At 42.1% G+C, this 17,912-nt stretch overlaps 1 protein-coding gene across 7 annotated transcripts in view; it reads left to right on the top strand.

Moving 5' to 3' along the window:
• The window catches only part of Trim2 (tripartite motif containing 2), a 166,497-nt gene that overhangs the window by 137,289 nt on the left and 11,296 nt on the right, over positions 1 to 17,912 (top strand). For all 7 annotated transcript variants that reach the window (XM_063260861.1, XM_063260860.1, XM_023560382.2 and 4 more), the window contains 2 exons: positions 13,936 to 14,039; positions 14,282 to 14,449. In XM_063260861.1, coding sequence (XP_063116931.1) covers positions 13,936 to 14,039; positions 14,282 to 14,449 — 272 coding nt within the window. The remainder of the gene's footprint in view (positions 1 to 13,935; positions 14,040 to 14,281; positions 14,450 to 17,912) is intronic.

Raw genomic sequence — 17,912 nt, forward strand, 5'->3', positions numbered from 1 at the left:
TCTCCCCCCCCCCCCACTTTGGTGGTGCTTAGCATTTCTCTAACTATTCTACTTGTTTCTTGCTTTATTTCATTTTTTTTGAACTCGTCTATGAGGCTCCGGAGATACCACTTTATGTCTATAGGTGCCATGTCGGATATTGCATGTTTTCTGTCTTCATTCTCTTTTGCATTTACCTTTCCTAGATCAGTGTTCTCAGGATTGGGGACTGAGGACCCTTTCTTGTTACTCCCTTTTCCCATACTTTTTGTTCCTTCCATACAAGTGTATGTAGGAGGCCCAGTTTTTTCTCTCTCTCTTTGTCTTTTGCAGTTTGTTTGAATCCACTGGCTAGGTATTCCCGCCCACTGCAGTGTACTAGGGAGACACAGAGCTGGGCAGCCTCTTCTAGGCCTGCCCCTCCAGGTCAACCTACTGAATGTTTCACTGCTAGGGTGCACTGCCAGTTGCAGGGACCTGATTTGGGTTAGCCTACAGGATCTTAGTCCACAGCGTCACCAGGCCAAGCGCTCCCCACCACTCCCGCTTGAGAGGGGAATATGCGACTAAAGTCACTGCAGGGCCCTATTCCGGCTAGTCTGCTCATTCCCAGAATGTCCTCTGTTGGAGCCTCCTAGTCTATGAAAGGGTCCCCATTTCTCTCACTTACCGCAGGTCAATGCAGGGCTCCCTGCCAGTCCCACTCTCAACGCTGTTTGGTTCGCCGATTCTAGCTCTTAGAGCTTTTGTGCGTTTCTCTCTCTCCCTGCCGTGCGGATTGGGATGCAGTAGTGGCAGCAGGAAATTCAATGGTGGCTTCCAATGGCGCAGGATCCAAGCTTTCGTACTGAGATTTTATCTGCTCCTGTTATGGCATCAGGATTGCATTTCCAGTTGGTTTCTCTCAGCTTAGTTCGTTCCTGGGTCGGCAGGGTACATCTCCCCTCACGTAGGACTCCTCACATGGCACTGCTCCTGGATTCTAAACTGGTCACCTCAGAGAGCCTCCGTGGCTGCTGTTATTTGTCTGCCATGTTCTCCCAGAAGTCCTCCTTTTATCGTTTTGATGATAACCAATCTGACAAGTGTGAAGTGAGACCTCATTTTGGTTCTAATTTGCATTTCTCTCAAGGTTAGTGATTTGGCCATTTTTCATATGCTTGTTGGCCACTTGTATGTCTTATTTTGAGAAATGTCTATTCAGATCCTTTGCTACTTTTTTTTCTTTTTTGGGGGGAGGGCCACAGTTTTATGTACCCCAGGCTGGCCTCCCGCTCACAGCAATCCTCTTTCCTCAGCCTCCAAGTGCTGGAATTACAGGCATGCACCAGCCCACCTGGCCTTTTGCCTAGTTTGAATCATGTTGTTTCATCTCTATTGAATTGCTTGAATTCCTTATATATTCTGGATGTTAACCTCCCTGTATCACTTGTCATTGAGACAAAATACCTGATGCTCAAAATTTAAAGGCATTTTGGCTGATGGTTTCAAGTGTTCATTCCATGGTTATTTGGCTCCAAGGCAGAAAATCATAGTGGAAGGCTGCTCACTTTTGGTGGTAGGAAACAGAGAGAGGAGAAAAGAGCTGGAGATACATCCTCCAGAGGCATACGCCCCTACAAACTCATCAAGACGTTAGTTCAGTTTACATTTGCTTGGCAGGGAGACAGACGCGCGAAAGCTCTGAGAACGGGAATCGGTGAACGGAGTTGAAAGCAGGACAGGTGGGGAGCTGTGCATTGACCTGCGCTGAGTGAGAGAAACTGGGACTCTTTCACGTTCTAGGAGCCTCCAACAGCTGACATTCTGGGACTGGGCAGACTTGCGAGAAAAGGGCGCTGCAGTGACTTCAGTCACGTATGCCCCTCTCAAGCAGGATTGGTGAGCAGTGCCTAGCCTACGTGACGCTGCTGGCTGAGACCCAGTAGGCTAGCACAGCCCAGTGCCTGAAGGTAGATTGACCTGGAGGGGCAGGCCCCGCATAGCCTGCCTGGTCTGCAACTTCCTGGTGTGCTGCAGTGGGCGGGAACACCTAGCCGGCACAATTAAATCAGACTGTGGCCAACAGGGAAGGAAGCTGGGCTTCCTATATATGCTTTGCACATATATAAGGAACAAAAAATATGGGAAGAGGCAGCAACAAGAAAGGGTCCTCGGCCCCCAATCCTGAGAAAGAGGCAATAGCAGACACAGCACTAATAGATATAAAGCGCTATCTCCAGAGCCTCATAGACAAGTTTAGGAATGAAGTTATTAATGATCTGAAGCTAGACATAAGCAGAATAGTTAGAGAAATGCTAAGCACCACCCAAGAAAAAACAGATTGTGGAATGGAAGAACAGAAAAAGAGGGGAGAATTGTTTGATGGAGAAAATAGAGGAAGCATAGAATACATGAAGCAGGTTCAAAGAGATTACCAGGAAACTAAAAACTGTATCGAAAACTGGCATAACAGCTTGAAAGAAACTAAGGACAGATTATCTGAACTGGAGGGCAGATTTGTAATATGGGAGCATTAAATGAAAAAGTTCTTAAAAATAACAAACAGCAATAATACAAAGACTAGAAGATGATAAGAGGATCTATAACTTAAGAATTAAGAACATAAAAGAAGAAGTAGGGACACAAGCAAATGAACTACAAAAGCTACTCACAGAAATAATCCAGGAGAATTTTCCTAATTTAGCAAAAGGTAAAGATACTCAGTTTTATGAAGCATACAGGACCCCAGCCACCTACAACCCAAACAGAGCAACACCCAGGCATATAATAATCAAAATTCCAGAAATCCAATACAAGAACAGAATATTAAAAGCTGTCAGAGACAAGAAACAGATCACTTACAATGGAACACCCATCAGAATTACAGCAGATTTCTTGGCACAAACCATCAAGTCACGAAGAGTGTGGGGGGAAATAATTCAAACTTTGAAAGATAACAACCTCCAGCTAAGATTGATATATCCTGCACAACTATCCCTGGAAATTGATGGAAAAACAAGGTGCTTCCAGGATAAAGAGGAACTAGGGGAATTTGCAACCACCAATTCAACTCTACAGAGAATACTGCAGGATATTTTAAAAAGGAAAAATACGAAGAATCCAGAAATAGTGGCAGAGAGGCCACAATGAATGGAGCAGAAAACAAAATGAAGAAGACATACTGACAACTAATGACAGAAAACGAGCTCAACAGAAATGAGGCAGAGAAGATTGGATAATAGGAACAGCTATTTTGGAGAAAATAGTGTCTTAATAGGTAATACTGATTTAGTATCATCTTGTTTTGAAGTCCCATCAAGCTTTTGTTCTTCTTTCTCCATTGGTCTAAACAGGTGGTATCTTATTGGATTTTATTATATATGATAGTATAAGCAAAAACTTTTATAGACAAGGAGATTATACAGAAACCATCGTTCATTTTCTGTTAGTTGATTCTAAATACCCTGTAATACTGTCATTCTCTTAAATGGTTTTACATTGTTTTGATATATTTGATGTTACAGTATTCAAAGTTATACTTATTTCAAGGAAAGAGACAATACGGTAACTACTTTTATGTCGGGATTATCTTGTGGTGAACCACTATTTTGCTTAAATGGTTATGTTTTGATCTGCGCTGTTTTACTGTTATGCCCTCTTTTATCTCAATCTCCATTTTATTATTTACTTTTTTATTTTATTTTTTTATCCTTTTAATTAAGGGAAAAATAAATTTAAAAAAATAGCAGGATATATTATAGTAACCCACTTTGACTTTCCATTATCTTGATTTAAAGCCCTGAATTGCTCTCACCACTTTATTTTGACTGATGTCCCTCTATTCTGTTTTGCTTGATAGTACCAGGTTCGAAAGTTTAGGCAACAGCTGTGAAGATAGTGGGATTCATTGTGACGCCCATTCTGGTTGACTGTTATCTACTTTTGAAGACCTATAATGTCTCCAATGTTTTGGTTTTGTCGGTTTTGTTCTTTACTGTTTTGTTCAATTTTATTATAACTGATGATATAGGCAATTCTATTAGAGATAGCAGGAGGCATTATGGTAACCATTGTTGATCACCTTGTATTATGCTTCTACATTATCTATTATGTCCCCCCTTTTGATTTGACTGACTCTGTTCTGTTATGTCACATTTGGTTCTACTCTCTTCCAAAAAATAATAAGAACTGTGAGTGCAACAAAACCCAAAATGTATAATTGTCATTGTACACAAGAGAGGAAAAGAAAGTGCTCTAAACGATATAACTGCATGTATATTTAAGTGTATAAGATAGATAATGATATTACTGTTGGATCATTGAACAGAACTGTTTGCAGTCTCACTGTTGGAATGTCCACTTTATAAGCTTTAATTTTGTAACTTGAACAATTATTTCTAAGATGACAATATGTAATCCATTAACTAGTGATTTCCTACTGTTTATTTTTTTTTCTGCAAATCTGTATTACTTGTACCCTTTCTCTGCTTTTTTTCTTTTTCTCCTAAAATTAAAGAAAAAAAAGACGTTAGTTCACTGATGAGTACAGCAGTAGCTCTCCTATGGTTTAATCACCATGCAAAAGCACCGACCTAGCACATTGGATGCTGGGGGAACATTTTAAATCTAAGCCATAACAGCCCTGAATCAGATGTATAGTTTGCAAATGTATTTTCCTATTCTTTAGGCTACCTGCATTCTGATTATTTTCTTTGTTGTGCAGAAACTTTAATTTGATGCAATGTTGTCTATTTTTGCTTTTGTTCTCTTGCTTTTAGTTTCATATTCCCCCCAAAATATCCCAGTGTCATGGAGCTTTCCCCCTATGTTTTCATCTAATGGCTTATGCTTTCAGGTCTTATGTTTAAGGCTAATCTATTTTGGGTTGACTTTTGTAAATGGTGTGAGATTAGGGCTTAACTGCCTTCTGCATGTGATATCTAATCCTCCTACCACCATTTGTTGAACAAACTCTCCTTTTCCCATTGTGCATTCTTGTTATCTTTGTTGAAGAGAAATTAGCCATAAACATGTGGGTTTATTGCAGATTCTTCTATTCTGTCCCATTGGGCTGTGTGATTGTTTTGTGTTGGTATCATTTTTATTATAAGAACTTGAAGTAGATTTTGAAGTCAGGTGATATGATACTTCTAGCTTTGTTCTTTTTGCTCAAGATTGCTTTGGCTGTGTAGAGGTTTTGTGGCTCCAAATGACTTTTAAGATTACTTTTCCTGTTTCTGTGGAAAATCTTACTGGAGTTTGAACAGCGATTGCTTTGAATTTATAGGTTGCTTTGAATAGTATGGACATTTTTAACAATATTGATTCTTCCAATCCATGAACATGGGATCTCTTTCCTTTTATTTGTGTCACTTTAAGTTTCTTTCATCAATATCTTACTTTTCAATTTACAGATCTTTCATCTTGGTTAAATTTATTCCTGAGGACTTTAAAAAAATCTTTTTAATCCTTGTGTTCTAACTCAGAGTCTAGTCAAGAGATAGTCCTCTCACTATGCAATAATGTAGCACTAAAAGCATTTCTAGGATACCTGGTACTTGATATGTATTGTGCTAGGTGGTGAGTATATAAAAATGAAAGAAATGAAATTTCCTTCCTCAAGAAGTTTACAGTTTGAGGTGACAGATGCATGACTGACAAACTCTAATACCAAGGACTAAATAATGAAAAGACATATAAATGAAAGAGAATTTAAGCCAGGACCTAAAAGATGAGTGAGACTTAACTATGTTACCAAGTGGAGAGGTCATCTCAGGCAGAGGGACAGTATGAAGAGAAAAGGAAATGCAGAGGAGAGAGCATGACTGATGGTTTGAGATCATGCAGTGAACAAAGATCAGAGGAATATAGACTGATGTCATTGGACAAATCCATGTTGGAATCCATGTTTTCTGGAATAGTATCTCTGCCCTCTCACCTGTGTGCTTTTTTCCTCGAGCTCCCTTTCCCCTTTTTTGGAAGTACCGGGGTTTGAACCCAAAGCCTTGTGCTAGCCAAGTGCTGTACCACTGAGATTCATCGCCATCCCCAGTTGTTTTTCTCCTCCCTGTGTTGTTTTTGTTCTTGTTTTTGAAATAGGGCTTGGTGAGTTGTCCAGAGTGACTTCAAACTTGCAATCCCCCTGTTTCAGCTTCCAGGTAGCTGGGATTTATAGCTATGTGCCATCATGCCAGCTGCTTGTACCAACTTTATTCTTCCCTCCAATACCACCTTCTCTTTAAGAAATCACAGTGGTCATTATTAATGCCTGGGTCTTACTACTTGACAGAATCATAAATTCCTTGACAATAATGGGGATAGTGTCATTAGCCGTTTATCATCCCCAGCACAATCTAGAATACTTTGCTTACGTACTTTGTGCCTTTGAGTGAGATCAAATTGGGACCTCCTGTGTGATCTAACTTTCTTCCCACCACTGTCAGGCCCCCCACTGGAGGCCTAGGGGCACCCACACTGGATGACGGGGCCCAAAAGTGCAGGGTGGTCATTCACAGGATCTGTGCACAGTCCTGCAATGGATAAAATGAAACAGTGCAGGCCTAAAACCTTGTCTTCTCAGCCTTCACCCGTTGGGCTGCAGATGGGAAAGCTTCTATTAATAACAAGAAGAAGATAACCTGCCTTTACAGTTCTACCTTTTTTTAGAACTGTGAAAACAGAGCCTTGTGCGTGTGTGGAGGACAGCCAGTGCAATCCGGAAGTCTGTCATCGGTCACACCTGCCAGGTGGCTGTTTCCTCAGCCAGTCTTATACATATTGGGCGTCTTGTGGCACTGATTCTGGGCTTAGAGATACACAGTTTTCACAAACACATGCCTTAGGGGTCATACAACACGTGCTAATTTTGCATGCACGTGAAAAGAAGTCCTCACTTTCTAGGGGTTGTGAAAGATTTTCAGAGAGTAATCTCAACTCACATTGCCGCCTTCCTTGCCTGATGGGCAAGTCTTCCATCCCGCTACTAAGCATGGGTAAGGTGGGTAAAATGCGCCCAGATCATACCTCGTGCCCCTTGTCACTACCCTGAGCCTTGCTCACACCTTCATTGTGGCTCTGGTGTGTGAGCCACTTCTCTGCCTTGGTTGTGGTAGAAAAGGAGGTGAAATTCAGACTCTGATCCGTGGGAGGCGCAGTTGAGGAGCTTGCTGTGTGAATACATAGGAGCTTTGGAGGAACTGAGGCACAGAAGCTGAGATGGTACAGCGGGGAGGCTGGCAGGGGTGGGAATTAAGGAACAGTCCAAGAGAGGACATCTAAACCTAATGGCTTTGAAAGACAGTGGTTCTGAGATGGAAGGAAGAAAGCATGTTTCAGGTAGAGGGAGAGCAGGTACAAAGGTGATAAACTGCGTTTCAGCTCGAGTTTCTTACATAGGGAGCAGGACCTTGTTCGGGGATCCTGTGTTCCTCTGCGTGTGGCCCCTAAACCACAGGTGTCCCAGTTCTTAGGGCGCCTGGTGAAAACAGAAACTCCTGGACCCTAAACTGCATCTCCCACATAAGAAAATCTGCAGAGGGATAGGGAGTCTGTATTCAGTTCCAGGGGTTCCATGTACATGACATTGACTACCACAGCCAGGTAGGTGATGACAGGTTTTGAACTGTGATTCTCGTGCTTTAGTGACTCACTGGGATTTCGTTTCTAGAGAACCTGGGGGCAGTGTATGGGGCTCGGCTGGAAGTGTTTTCTGGGAAGCAGGGAGACTGTATCGAGAGTTCAGGATTGGGAATGAGATGGAACAGACAACCAACAGTGGATTATAAAAGCTTAGGAATGGGCTGTTGGAACTCAGTCTGTTTCAGGGCCACTATATTTTTGGGGTATGAGGCTGTAGTGGGCAGCTAACAGCCTGATTCGCAACTGCCCTGGGTTCCCAGGTTAACTAACCTCTCAGAGCCTCCGTATCTTTGACAAAGTGGCACTTAAGAACCTATCTCATTGGATCGTTGTGAGAGTTAGGTGAGTTTATACACGAAGAGTTTAGAAGAGCACCTGGTATTGAATCATTTAGCGCATTTTTGAGAAGCAAAGCAGATAGTACTAGTTAACATTGTATTCAGTTCATAGCATAGTAGTAATAGTTAACATTAACTGGTTAAAAGCATATTAAAGAATTCATAAATCCCGGCAACCTCAATGAAAATCCCAGAATGCCATCTATTACTCATATGACTTTGGGAAAATTATTGAACCTCTCCGTGCCCAATTTCTTCATTCATGAGGTGGGAATGGCATGAATGTATGTCTGGTATGACTGGGATTCAAGTATTGCATGTAAAGGTTTGGAACAGTGCAGGCATATAGCAAGGACTTGATGATCAGTGTGGGCTATTGTGGCTCGGGGGTAGAATGCCTGTCCAGCGCGTGAGGTCCCCAGCCCTGCAGAAAGCAAACAGTTCCTTGCTGTTATTGTTATCATTATCAACCACAATAAAGAAAGGAAGAAACCGGTGTGGTTCTGTTACAGTCATCCCGGTAGGCAGGGTGAAATGTGGGTTAGGAGCACAGCAGAGAGGTCAAGGCAAGAGATCAGTTTGGAAGAGAAAAGGATAGAGAAGTTGGTTAAGTCATGGGCTTCAGTGTAATATCAAAGGCAGGAGTCTTAATTGAGGGAAGAAAAGATGGAAAACAGGTGGAACAAACAGATGTGTCTGAGCCAGGCTTCTTACTTAAAAGCCTTAGTACCAAGGATTTCTGCATCATCTTAAAACCCTTACCAGCTGTAATACTCTCTCAGTATAACAGTATAACAGTGCCTGCAGTATAACACACCTACCATACAAAATAACATGATGTACTGGGCCCAGCTCATCCTGGCTCATTCAATAGCTTCATTTTGTGACTTGAAATCAGCCACAATGGGAGCATTTACACTGTGGGAAAGGGCAGATGCTACAGGTCAGAGCTGCCTCCTCCGACCTCCCAGCCATCCTCACCAGCACTGAGGAAATGAAGGCTGAAACTAGTGAAACCTGTGCCCTTTAAATACTGTGGTTTTCCAAAATTGGACTCTTGATTCTGCCCATGCCTGAAAACAACACTGCAAGTGAGTTTCTGTGTCCCTGTAATACTGTGTCAGGAAACAGTTCAGAAGTGGCATGGAGCCTCTGTTGGAACACAGGAATTATTTTTCCCTAGCTACTAAGTTTGCTCACTGGAAGCCATGTACTGGTTTCATCAGCTGCTGAAGAACATCCCTGAACAAAGGGAAGCTGCAAGATATGTGAGAAAGGGAGAGAATTCCAACTGGATTGTTTTGAAGTATGTCATTCATACACCATACCTCAGGGAATTGATGAGAAGTTAGGTGGGACACTCATTGGCACCCTCGAACAGTGTCATTTAACAATGGCTGTGTAAAATCACTTAGTGTGAATTCCAAGGCTTTACAGAGAGCTACAACATTGTTTCATGCCTAACTCTCCGCCTCTTCTCTGCAAATGTCCCCTTTCATATCTAAAATATGTGAGGAGGGAGGTCGTGCTAACTTGAAATCTGAGCTCACTGTGGGAACCCTGCCCCTACTCCTCAAGAATCTCATCTTTGGGCTCTTCTTACATTTCAAGGGGACAAAGATTCAAACTATTTTTCCTAAGTATGTGTTTGTCAGTTTTTTGTTACTATAACAAACTCCCTGAGATATCAACTAAAAAAATGGAAAGGTTTATTTTGCCTCACAGTTTTGGAGGTTTCAAACTGAGTTCTCTTGGCCCATTGCTTTTGTGGCTGTGATGAGGCAGAACATCATGGTGGGGAGGCAGAGGCAACCGATAACCTCATGGCAGCCAGGAAGGACACAGGAGGAGGAAGAGGCCAAAATCCCAATAGCCTACTGATTTAACTTCTTCTCATTAAGCTCCACCTCCTAAAGGTGCCGGAGATGGGGGTCCATCATTATGGGTTTTTGGGACATTCATAATCCTAGCTATAGCTCCATATTATAGGGTAGGGACAGTGAACAGGGCAGATGTTGGTCCTGCCTTCAGGGAGCTTATAGTTGAGTGAAGGATATGGACAGTTAAAATGTTGTGTGACAAGAAATGGAGTTTTCTAAAATTTTAAGAGAAAAAATCATTCATGTGAGCTCCGAGGGCAATTCTCCTTACCTCCAAAACATGGTATTTTGAAATCTAGTTAGAAGTTATCTGTGTGTTGGAAGAAATATTATCTAAAGGGTCAGGAAAGCCAAGTTTTATTCTTTCCTTTGTCACTATCTTTGTGATAATTCTATTTTCAACTTTCTCATTTATAAAACAAGAATGGTAATATTTGTCCTGCTAACTCATGGGATTATTACAGGAAACACATGAGCTAATTTACACAAAACACTGTAAATATTATTGAGCATTTCACTTTCCAAGACGTCACGTGGATTGTAACTGACTGCCAATTATTAATAACTCATTCATGCACTTACTCATCAACAAACATCTGTTAAGCTGCAGCTTTGTTAAAGATGCTGTGTTCCACCTTGTATTTAGTTGGGTCATATCTTGTTTCATTGTTTCTTTCAAAGTATCTTGCTTTATTTAGCAATGATTTGCATATTATAGTGGGTAGTGAGAGAAGATCTGTATAGGTTGATCCCCAATGTCAATCTAAAGTTTTGCCTCTCACGAAGATGAAAGTGACCAGGAAAAACATGGGTAAGAAGCTATTAGCTTTAAAATTTATTTTGTGCTTAGGTTAGTTTAATATCTGGGGAAAAAATTTTTTTTCTCTTGTGGAATTATTGTCAAGTTGTTCATAATAACTTTTAAAATTCAAGCTATTCATGTTATTGACTAATAGATAACCATCAAATGAAATCATTTATATCAAAACACACAGGTAAAGATTTTATAGCACTATGTACATTTGGTGTTAATATTTAAAGTCATTATGAAAGGAGTGGTTTTCATTTAAAATTTGAATACCTTCGAGATAAAAATGGAGCCTTTTTAAATAGACTAAATAGAATTTTTACTAAAAAGCTGAAGCAAAGCATGATCCCAAATAATTTCTAACTTCTGGAACTTCCCTTTCTAAATTTTCATTGTGAGATACAAACACTCAGATGTCTGAACAATATGCAGTATCTCTGCATCAGTATTCAGCACAGAAAATCTTGTAGTTCAACCGCTAGCAAAGATAGTTGGTATGAGTTCTTCTTCTGGAACATGCCAGTGGTGTCCTTTAATCTTCACAAGTAAGATGGTGTCATAGTCCAGACACTCTCAATTTAAAGGAAGAGAGGCTTACTTAGGCTTATGGTTCCAGTCACTCCAAGGCAGAACCAGCATGGCTGAAGGGCCTAGCAGCAAAAAGCTGCTCACCTCATGGCTGCCAGGAAGCAGAGAGAGAGAGAGGGGAGGAGCCAGGGAGGGGAAGCTCCCTTCCAGGCCATGCCCCAATGAGCTGCCTCTGGCCAGGCCTCCCCCCACCCAATGGCACACTCAGCTGTGAATTCACAGTGGATGAACCCACGGAGGGTGCAGTGCCCATGAGCCAGTCACCTTTCAAACACAGGAGGCTTTAGTGTGATGATTTAGATCTAGACTGTAACAGACTGTCATTCTGATGTGCTGTCAGAGTTTGTTTTGGGTTTTGTTATTATGTTTTTTGTTTTGTTCAGTGGTGAGCTGGGTATAGTCATGCAGACTGTCATCCTGGTAGTCTGGGAGGTTCACAAGTTCCAGCCCAGCCTGGGCAATTTAGAAATTTAGTAAGATCCTGCCTTAAAAAATAAGAAAGGGCTGGGGATATAGCTCAATGTGGAAGCCCTGGATTTAATTCCCAGCATCAGACGGTGAGGGATAAAATTGAAATGGCAGAGCCTGCTTCATATTGCCTCTTTTAAAAAGATATCAGCAACATTAGGCAAACAGACATCCCTCCAGCTCTGTGATTTTATTTACAATGGGGCAGCAGACACAAAGCACGTTTAACTTGAGACCAAGAGTGTGACCAGCAGTCACCCTCAAGCTCAGCGGCCACTGTAGAACCCTCTCCTGCAGCTTTCCCTTGCAGCAGATCTCCGTGGTGCTGGTGCCCAGGTACTGGTGGTACGGAGCCTCTCGCGGGCATTTCAGTTGGACACAGGGTCTTCCTTCTCTTGGTTCTGAATAGTGCTACCATGGGGTCCAACTGACTTCCTCCCCAAATGCCACTGCTCCCCACTTCTGTCAATGCTTATCAATGTGGTTTTATTTCCACAAGGCACAACAGTGTTAATGAGTTGTTTTATTGTTTGCTTTTTTTCCTCCTATATTTTCCCATTCTTTTAGCACACTACCTCCTGTTTTTTAAATTCAATTTAATTTTATTATTTTTGGTACCAGGGATGGAACTCATGACCTCACGCCTGCTAGGCAAGTGCCCCCGAGCTAAACCCCCAGCCCCACTGCCTCCTTATTTTCAGAAGGAGAGGGTACCCTTTGGATGAGGCACCACCTTATGAAGTTCTCTAGCGTTCTGTGTTCTCTGTTCCCTCCATTCCCTCAGTCTCTGAGCAGGGTAAGCGTTGTCCTCAGCGAGATGTAAGTTAAATGTTGGTGGACTGTGGACGGTGTTTGCTCCTCTGGAGCAGCAGGAGATAAGTCAGTGCTCGTGGGCTCTGTGGGGGTCTTCCCAGCCCCCGGCCCTGCACTCAGTGTTTCTGCCCCCACCATTGCCCTCCGAGCCATGGCTGCGTGGGTCACAGGAGCCAGTGCACCACAGCCCAGGCCATCCCTGCAGAGTCACCTGTCCCCCGTTGCTGTCCAGGTCGGAAGGCTTTCTAATTGTGCTTCTTTGATTGTTCGCAGTTTCTCATCTCTCTCAATTCTGTGCTTTTCTTTATCATATGTTTGGTAAGTTTTCTTTCAATTTTATTTACTAATTTATTTTTTTTTTTTTTTGAGACAGAGCTCACTATGTAGTACAGTCAGTCTGGCCTCAAACTCATAACAGTTCTCCTGCCTCAGCCTCCCCAGTTCTGGGGTTATAAGTGGGTGTCACCACACCCAGTCAAGTTTTTATTTTTAAGTGGTCTTAGATAGATCCCTAGTCTCTTTAAAAGTATTTTTAGCTGGAGATTTAGCTTAGTGGCTTAAGCACCTGCCTGGCAAGGATGAGGTCGTGAGTTCGATCCCTGATACCAAAAAAAGAAAAAAAAAGTACTTTTAAGTGGAACATAGTGAAATTGTTTTGCAGTACTTGTTGTCCGGCTGTTAACTAAAACTGAATACATTAACCACAAAAAGATACCTCCTTAAAGAGTCATCTACCCCTTCTCCTGTCTTCTACTGCTACCACATACGCACACTTTTTTTGTTTTGCTTTTGTTTTTTGGAGACGGAGTCTCATTGTGTCGCCTAGGCCAGCCTTCATTTAACCCATAGGCTCTAGTGATCCTCCTGCCTCAGCCTTCCAGTAAGGCTGGGACTACAGGCTCACCCTACCATGCCCTGACCTGATATGCCATTTGTAAAGCATATACACTAGTGCTTCGGGCATGATGTCAAGTTTCTGTGTGGGTGAAGTAAAAGAAGATCCTGTGTTCTGATGCACTTGAGAGACAACAGCGTGGTCTCCCAGAGTTGAAGGTCCAGATCTTGTGTTTTTGTCAAGTGGGGAAATGCGGCGGGCATTAGGACTTCACTACCATGACACTCCAGAGGGCCAAAGCCATGCCAAAATATACTAGGATTGGCACCTGCCTAAAAAAAAAAAAGTGGGTTTGCATAAACTTTAGTGATCTTGATGCTAAATAGCTGTGCGTTTAGTCATGCGGGGGAGGATTCTCCTGTTTCAAGTATAGTTGCAAAGCAGTGCAGGGCTCTGGGGACGCAGCTCAGTGGTAGAGACCCTGTGTTAGAACCCTTACATTGGGAAAAAATCATTCTCAGGTTACCTGAGGAAGCTTGAATTGTTCTTTTGCTGAAACTGAGAGATGTCATCTTCTAGGGCTTAAATTTCTCAATTTATTTTTAGGTACCAAAGGAAGAAATAAAGGAGAGTTTACAAACCTTCAGGGGGTAGCTGCGTCAACAAGTGGAAAGATATTAATTGCAGACAGTAACAACCAGTGTGTGCAGGTAGGTCCCTTCCTTTTATACCTTTATCTACTTCTACTGATAAAATGGGCGTAGTTGCATATTTTTCTACTTTAAATCTAAGGTACATGGTGCAAGGAAAGCAGCTTCCAGCTGTATGTGTAGACTCTGCTTTGCAGAGTTGGCGTGTTCTGAACTCTGGTACAGGTATCGAGTGCTGGCTGGTTCTGCCTCTGTCATTGCGTGCTGTGTCCGCACTCCAACCCCGTGCACTTGCTTTGCAGATATTCTCCAATGACGGCCAGTTCAAAAGTCGTTTTGGGATCCGAGGCCGCTCCCCTGGGCAGCTCCAGCGGCCCACAGGAGTGGCCGTGCACCCGAGTGGGGACATAATCATCGCAGACTATGACAATAAGTGGGTTAGCATTTTCTCTTCGGATGGGAAGTTTAAGGTAAGATCAACTACCTGCTGACCGCTAAATGAGAGCAAAGGAACGAGAACCATAGGATGAAGTTGTTCTCTTTTTTGAAATCCAGTCCAATATTCAACAATATACAAAGACTGATAGTCAAGGCTTATGATACGAGAGTAACAATAATTTTATAACCTGCTCATGTAGCTCCTAAAGGTTGTTTCATTTTATAAAGCAGTCTGTTTGCTCAATTGCTTTATTTTTTTCTTTAAACCATCAGATTCAGAGGAAAACTATTCTCGTTAGCTCAACTCAATGTAAAACAACCACCTTTTTGGAAAGAGTTATAAAGAAGTAGCTTGTAATTCCCACATTGACCTATAGGCTGTCACTCACAGGCTGCGATGGATGACCACAGAAAAACCAAATCATAAGACGTGGCTCCCAGCTTTTAAAAATGTACAGACTCCCGGAGGAAAAGAGGAATACACGAGGAAGGCCAGATAACGATGCATGCAGGCCACACATTGTCTGGTACAACCTAAAAGCATAGCATTAAAGAATGTCAGATAAGATTTGGAGGGGAAATGTACAACCGATATTGTGAAAATGAAAGGGAAAGAAAGCGCTCAAAAGGAAAGAACAACTAGGATAGGAGAAAAGAGGTTATACCTAGGCACACGTGTGTGTGTGTGTGTGTGTGTGTGTGTGTGTGTGTGTGAATACAAGATTGATAACTATACGGCTCTGTAAGTTCATCAGAAAGAACAGTTTGTGTTTTCACTGTTTAACTATTTGATCACTTTGCTGTTACCCCAGCATCATCTTTATGGAAATAGAAAAATGGCTTCTGCATTAGTCAGCTTTCTGTAGCTACAACAACTTGGGAGGAGGAAAGATTTATTTTGCCTCATTTTTTTTAATCTTTGGTCCACGGTCGCTTGGCCATGTTGGGCTGGGCCTGTGATGATGCCATGCAGCGTGGTCGACCACGTGGCAGAGGAAATAAACCACTCACTTTATGACAGCCAGGGGAAAAGTAAGGAAGGAAGGGGCCAGGATCCCAGTACCCCCTCAAGAGCTGCTGTCACAAGGGCCACCTCCCACTCTCTCCTGACAGCATGATGGGCTGATAACCAGTGCTCTGACGCCTGGCCTGACTGCTTCTGCTTCTTCCATGAGTGGAGAGCCCAGTGGTGATGGGAAACCGCTAGGGGTCATCAGTGAATGGTTACCATCCAGCCCCATTTCGAACACGTGATAACTTATCAAGCATCTTATATGAAGATGTATATACTGTGCCATCCACATTCCCGCTATCCTGCCTGTTAGAGACTTCTGTTTCAGTTTCGGGTTTCAGCATGGATTTTAACTCAGATCAACTCACTGGAACCTCTGTGGCTTACAAACTGTTTTGCCTTTGGCAAATATTTTAATTTCCTTGAGCTTTGATAGTCTCATATTTAAAGTTTGGATTTTAAAAAAAATCAGTCTCATAGGATTTGAGTAAAAACTAAATGAGGTTTCATTCCGGATTCCATATGTGCCTCATGCAAAATAAATATCTGAGAAATGTTATTTTCCATGCCTGTCATAAGTACTCAGAAAGAGAAGTCTGTTTGACCAGGTGGGATTTGGTATTCTTGATGTCATGCAGGTTCCTGGTGGTCATCATGTCCTGATCCAAAGGCTTGGAGATGCTGCATTTAATAAACCTGTCCTAGAATCCTAAGGATGGCATGAGCAGCCTCTGATCACAGGGGTTTATGTTATCCTTAAGTCTTTGGACTGCTATGGGCCCCTCTTAGCTTTTACGGGATGAGTTACTTATATAATTATTAATCCATAAATTAGAGTCCATATGAGGCAGCAATTTTTCAGCGTGGAGGGAGGGGGTAAAAAGTTGTCTTTTTTGCTTCTATAATATTGTATGCAATTCTTCAGTGGCCCTTGAATTTTTCGTTCCACGGAAACTGACAGCTCCATAAACACTACGGGTCACTAGTGCATAAGGATCTCTGGCCTTTCAGCATCTCTGACTTCCTTCCTGTGTGCTTTTATAGTTGTATTATCCAAATGGGACAGCTCCAGTGGGAAGACAGAACTTATTAGTGATCTCTTGAAAGTGCTCATGTAGTCTGGAGACAACCCATTTGTTCTTAAAATCATTATCTGTCCATAAATTCGGGAGGTAGGTTTCATATACTGAGGCAGGAATCTGATATCTAAGAGAAAAATCTAAGGATTCCTTGAATTAAAGAGTTTTACAATCACTGGTTCAGTAGTCTTTGCCTGTCATAGTCCTCCTTTAAAGAATTTAATTCTTGAGTGCTGGCGCTAATTACTGGAATGAATACTGAAGAACACTGGCGCCCCCTAGAGGACTGGGAGAATGATTGTGGCATGGTTTCAGCACCACCTTTTTGATGATCAGAACCCAAATGGTAAAAGGAGAGCAAGTGAAAACACTTCAGTACCATCAAGAGAGCTGCTCTAAGTGCTGATATCACCGCTGTATACCAGGAGAGTGTTCTCTCATTTTTCTTCTTTGGTGGCACTCAGTACAATTAAACAGGTGCTAAGAAACACATCCTGTTGAAGCCAATCCAGATTCTTTGCTTTTACGCCAAGTCGTCCAGTTTTCATTGCTCTCTGACTCCCTTAATTTGTTCTCCTTTCAGTCTCCCCTCCTAACTCACATCTTCTAGCCATTCCGGGAAACTCTTGTGATCAGAAAAAATACAGAACAAACATGGCAGCCCTTCTGTCCACAGTTCTCTAAAACATCTTCCTATTCAGACTCAAGGACCTATTTGTTCAGTTAAATACTCTCATTTGACTGTTGCAAAGACAAGGTCTAAAATATTTTTGCTTGCTGTTTTCCACGCGAGCCACACAATCAGGCCAATACAGTGATTGTTGTTTCACATGGTAGCATCAGTCACTGTACACCCCAACCAGGAGTGATAGGTGGGAGGTGGAAGGAAAATTAATTCTGGCTCATCATGTAAGATGTTCTCTTAGATCTGCCCTAGCTGTGCTTACATAATAGAATAGAGGTAAACCTCTTCTTTTTTTAAATTCTAGATAATTACCCATTTGGTATTATATGGTTGAGTCATCTTGTAATAACTACTACTTTTCATAATATTAGGTAGTACTAAGCAGAGTACCAGTAATCCTTTTGATCTCTATGGACATGAAAGACTTCACCATTTCTCAGCTGGGTGTGGTAGTATACATACCTGTAGCCCCAGAACTTAGGAAACTGAGGTAGGAGGATTGCTGTAAATTCAAGGTCAGCCTGGGCTATGTAGCAAGACCTTGCCTCAAAAAATTTTTAAAAAAGAGTATTTGCCACTTCTTTACCTGCTATTATGTTGTAGCCTCTTTGATCTTTGGGTTAGATTGCAGCGCCAGAGTCAAATCTATCCACCAGATTTCCTTGCCAAAAAAATCAGTGTTCCCTTTCAAAGAAATGTGTGTCCCTTTTGTTCTAAAG

Source organism: Cavia porcellus, unplaced genomic scaffold, assembly GCF_034190915.1.
Source record: "Cavia porcellus strain 051 isolate PalLab524CR breed Dunkin Hartley unplaced genomic scaffold, mCavPor4.1 scaffold_14, whole genome shotgun sequence".
NCBI classification, from domain to species: Eukaryota; Metazoa; Chordata; class Mammalia; order Rodentia; family Caviidae; genus Cavia; species Cavia porcellus.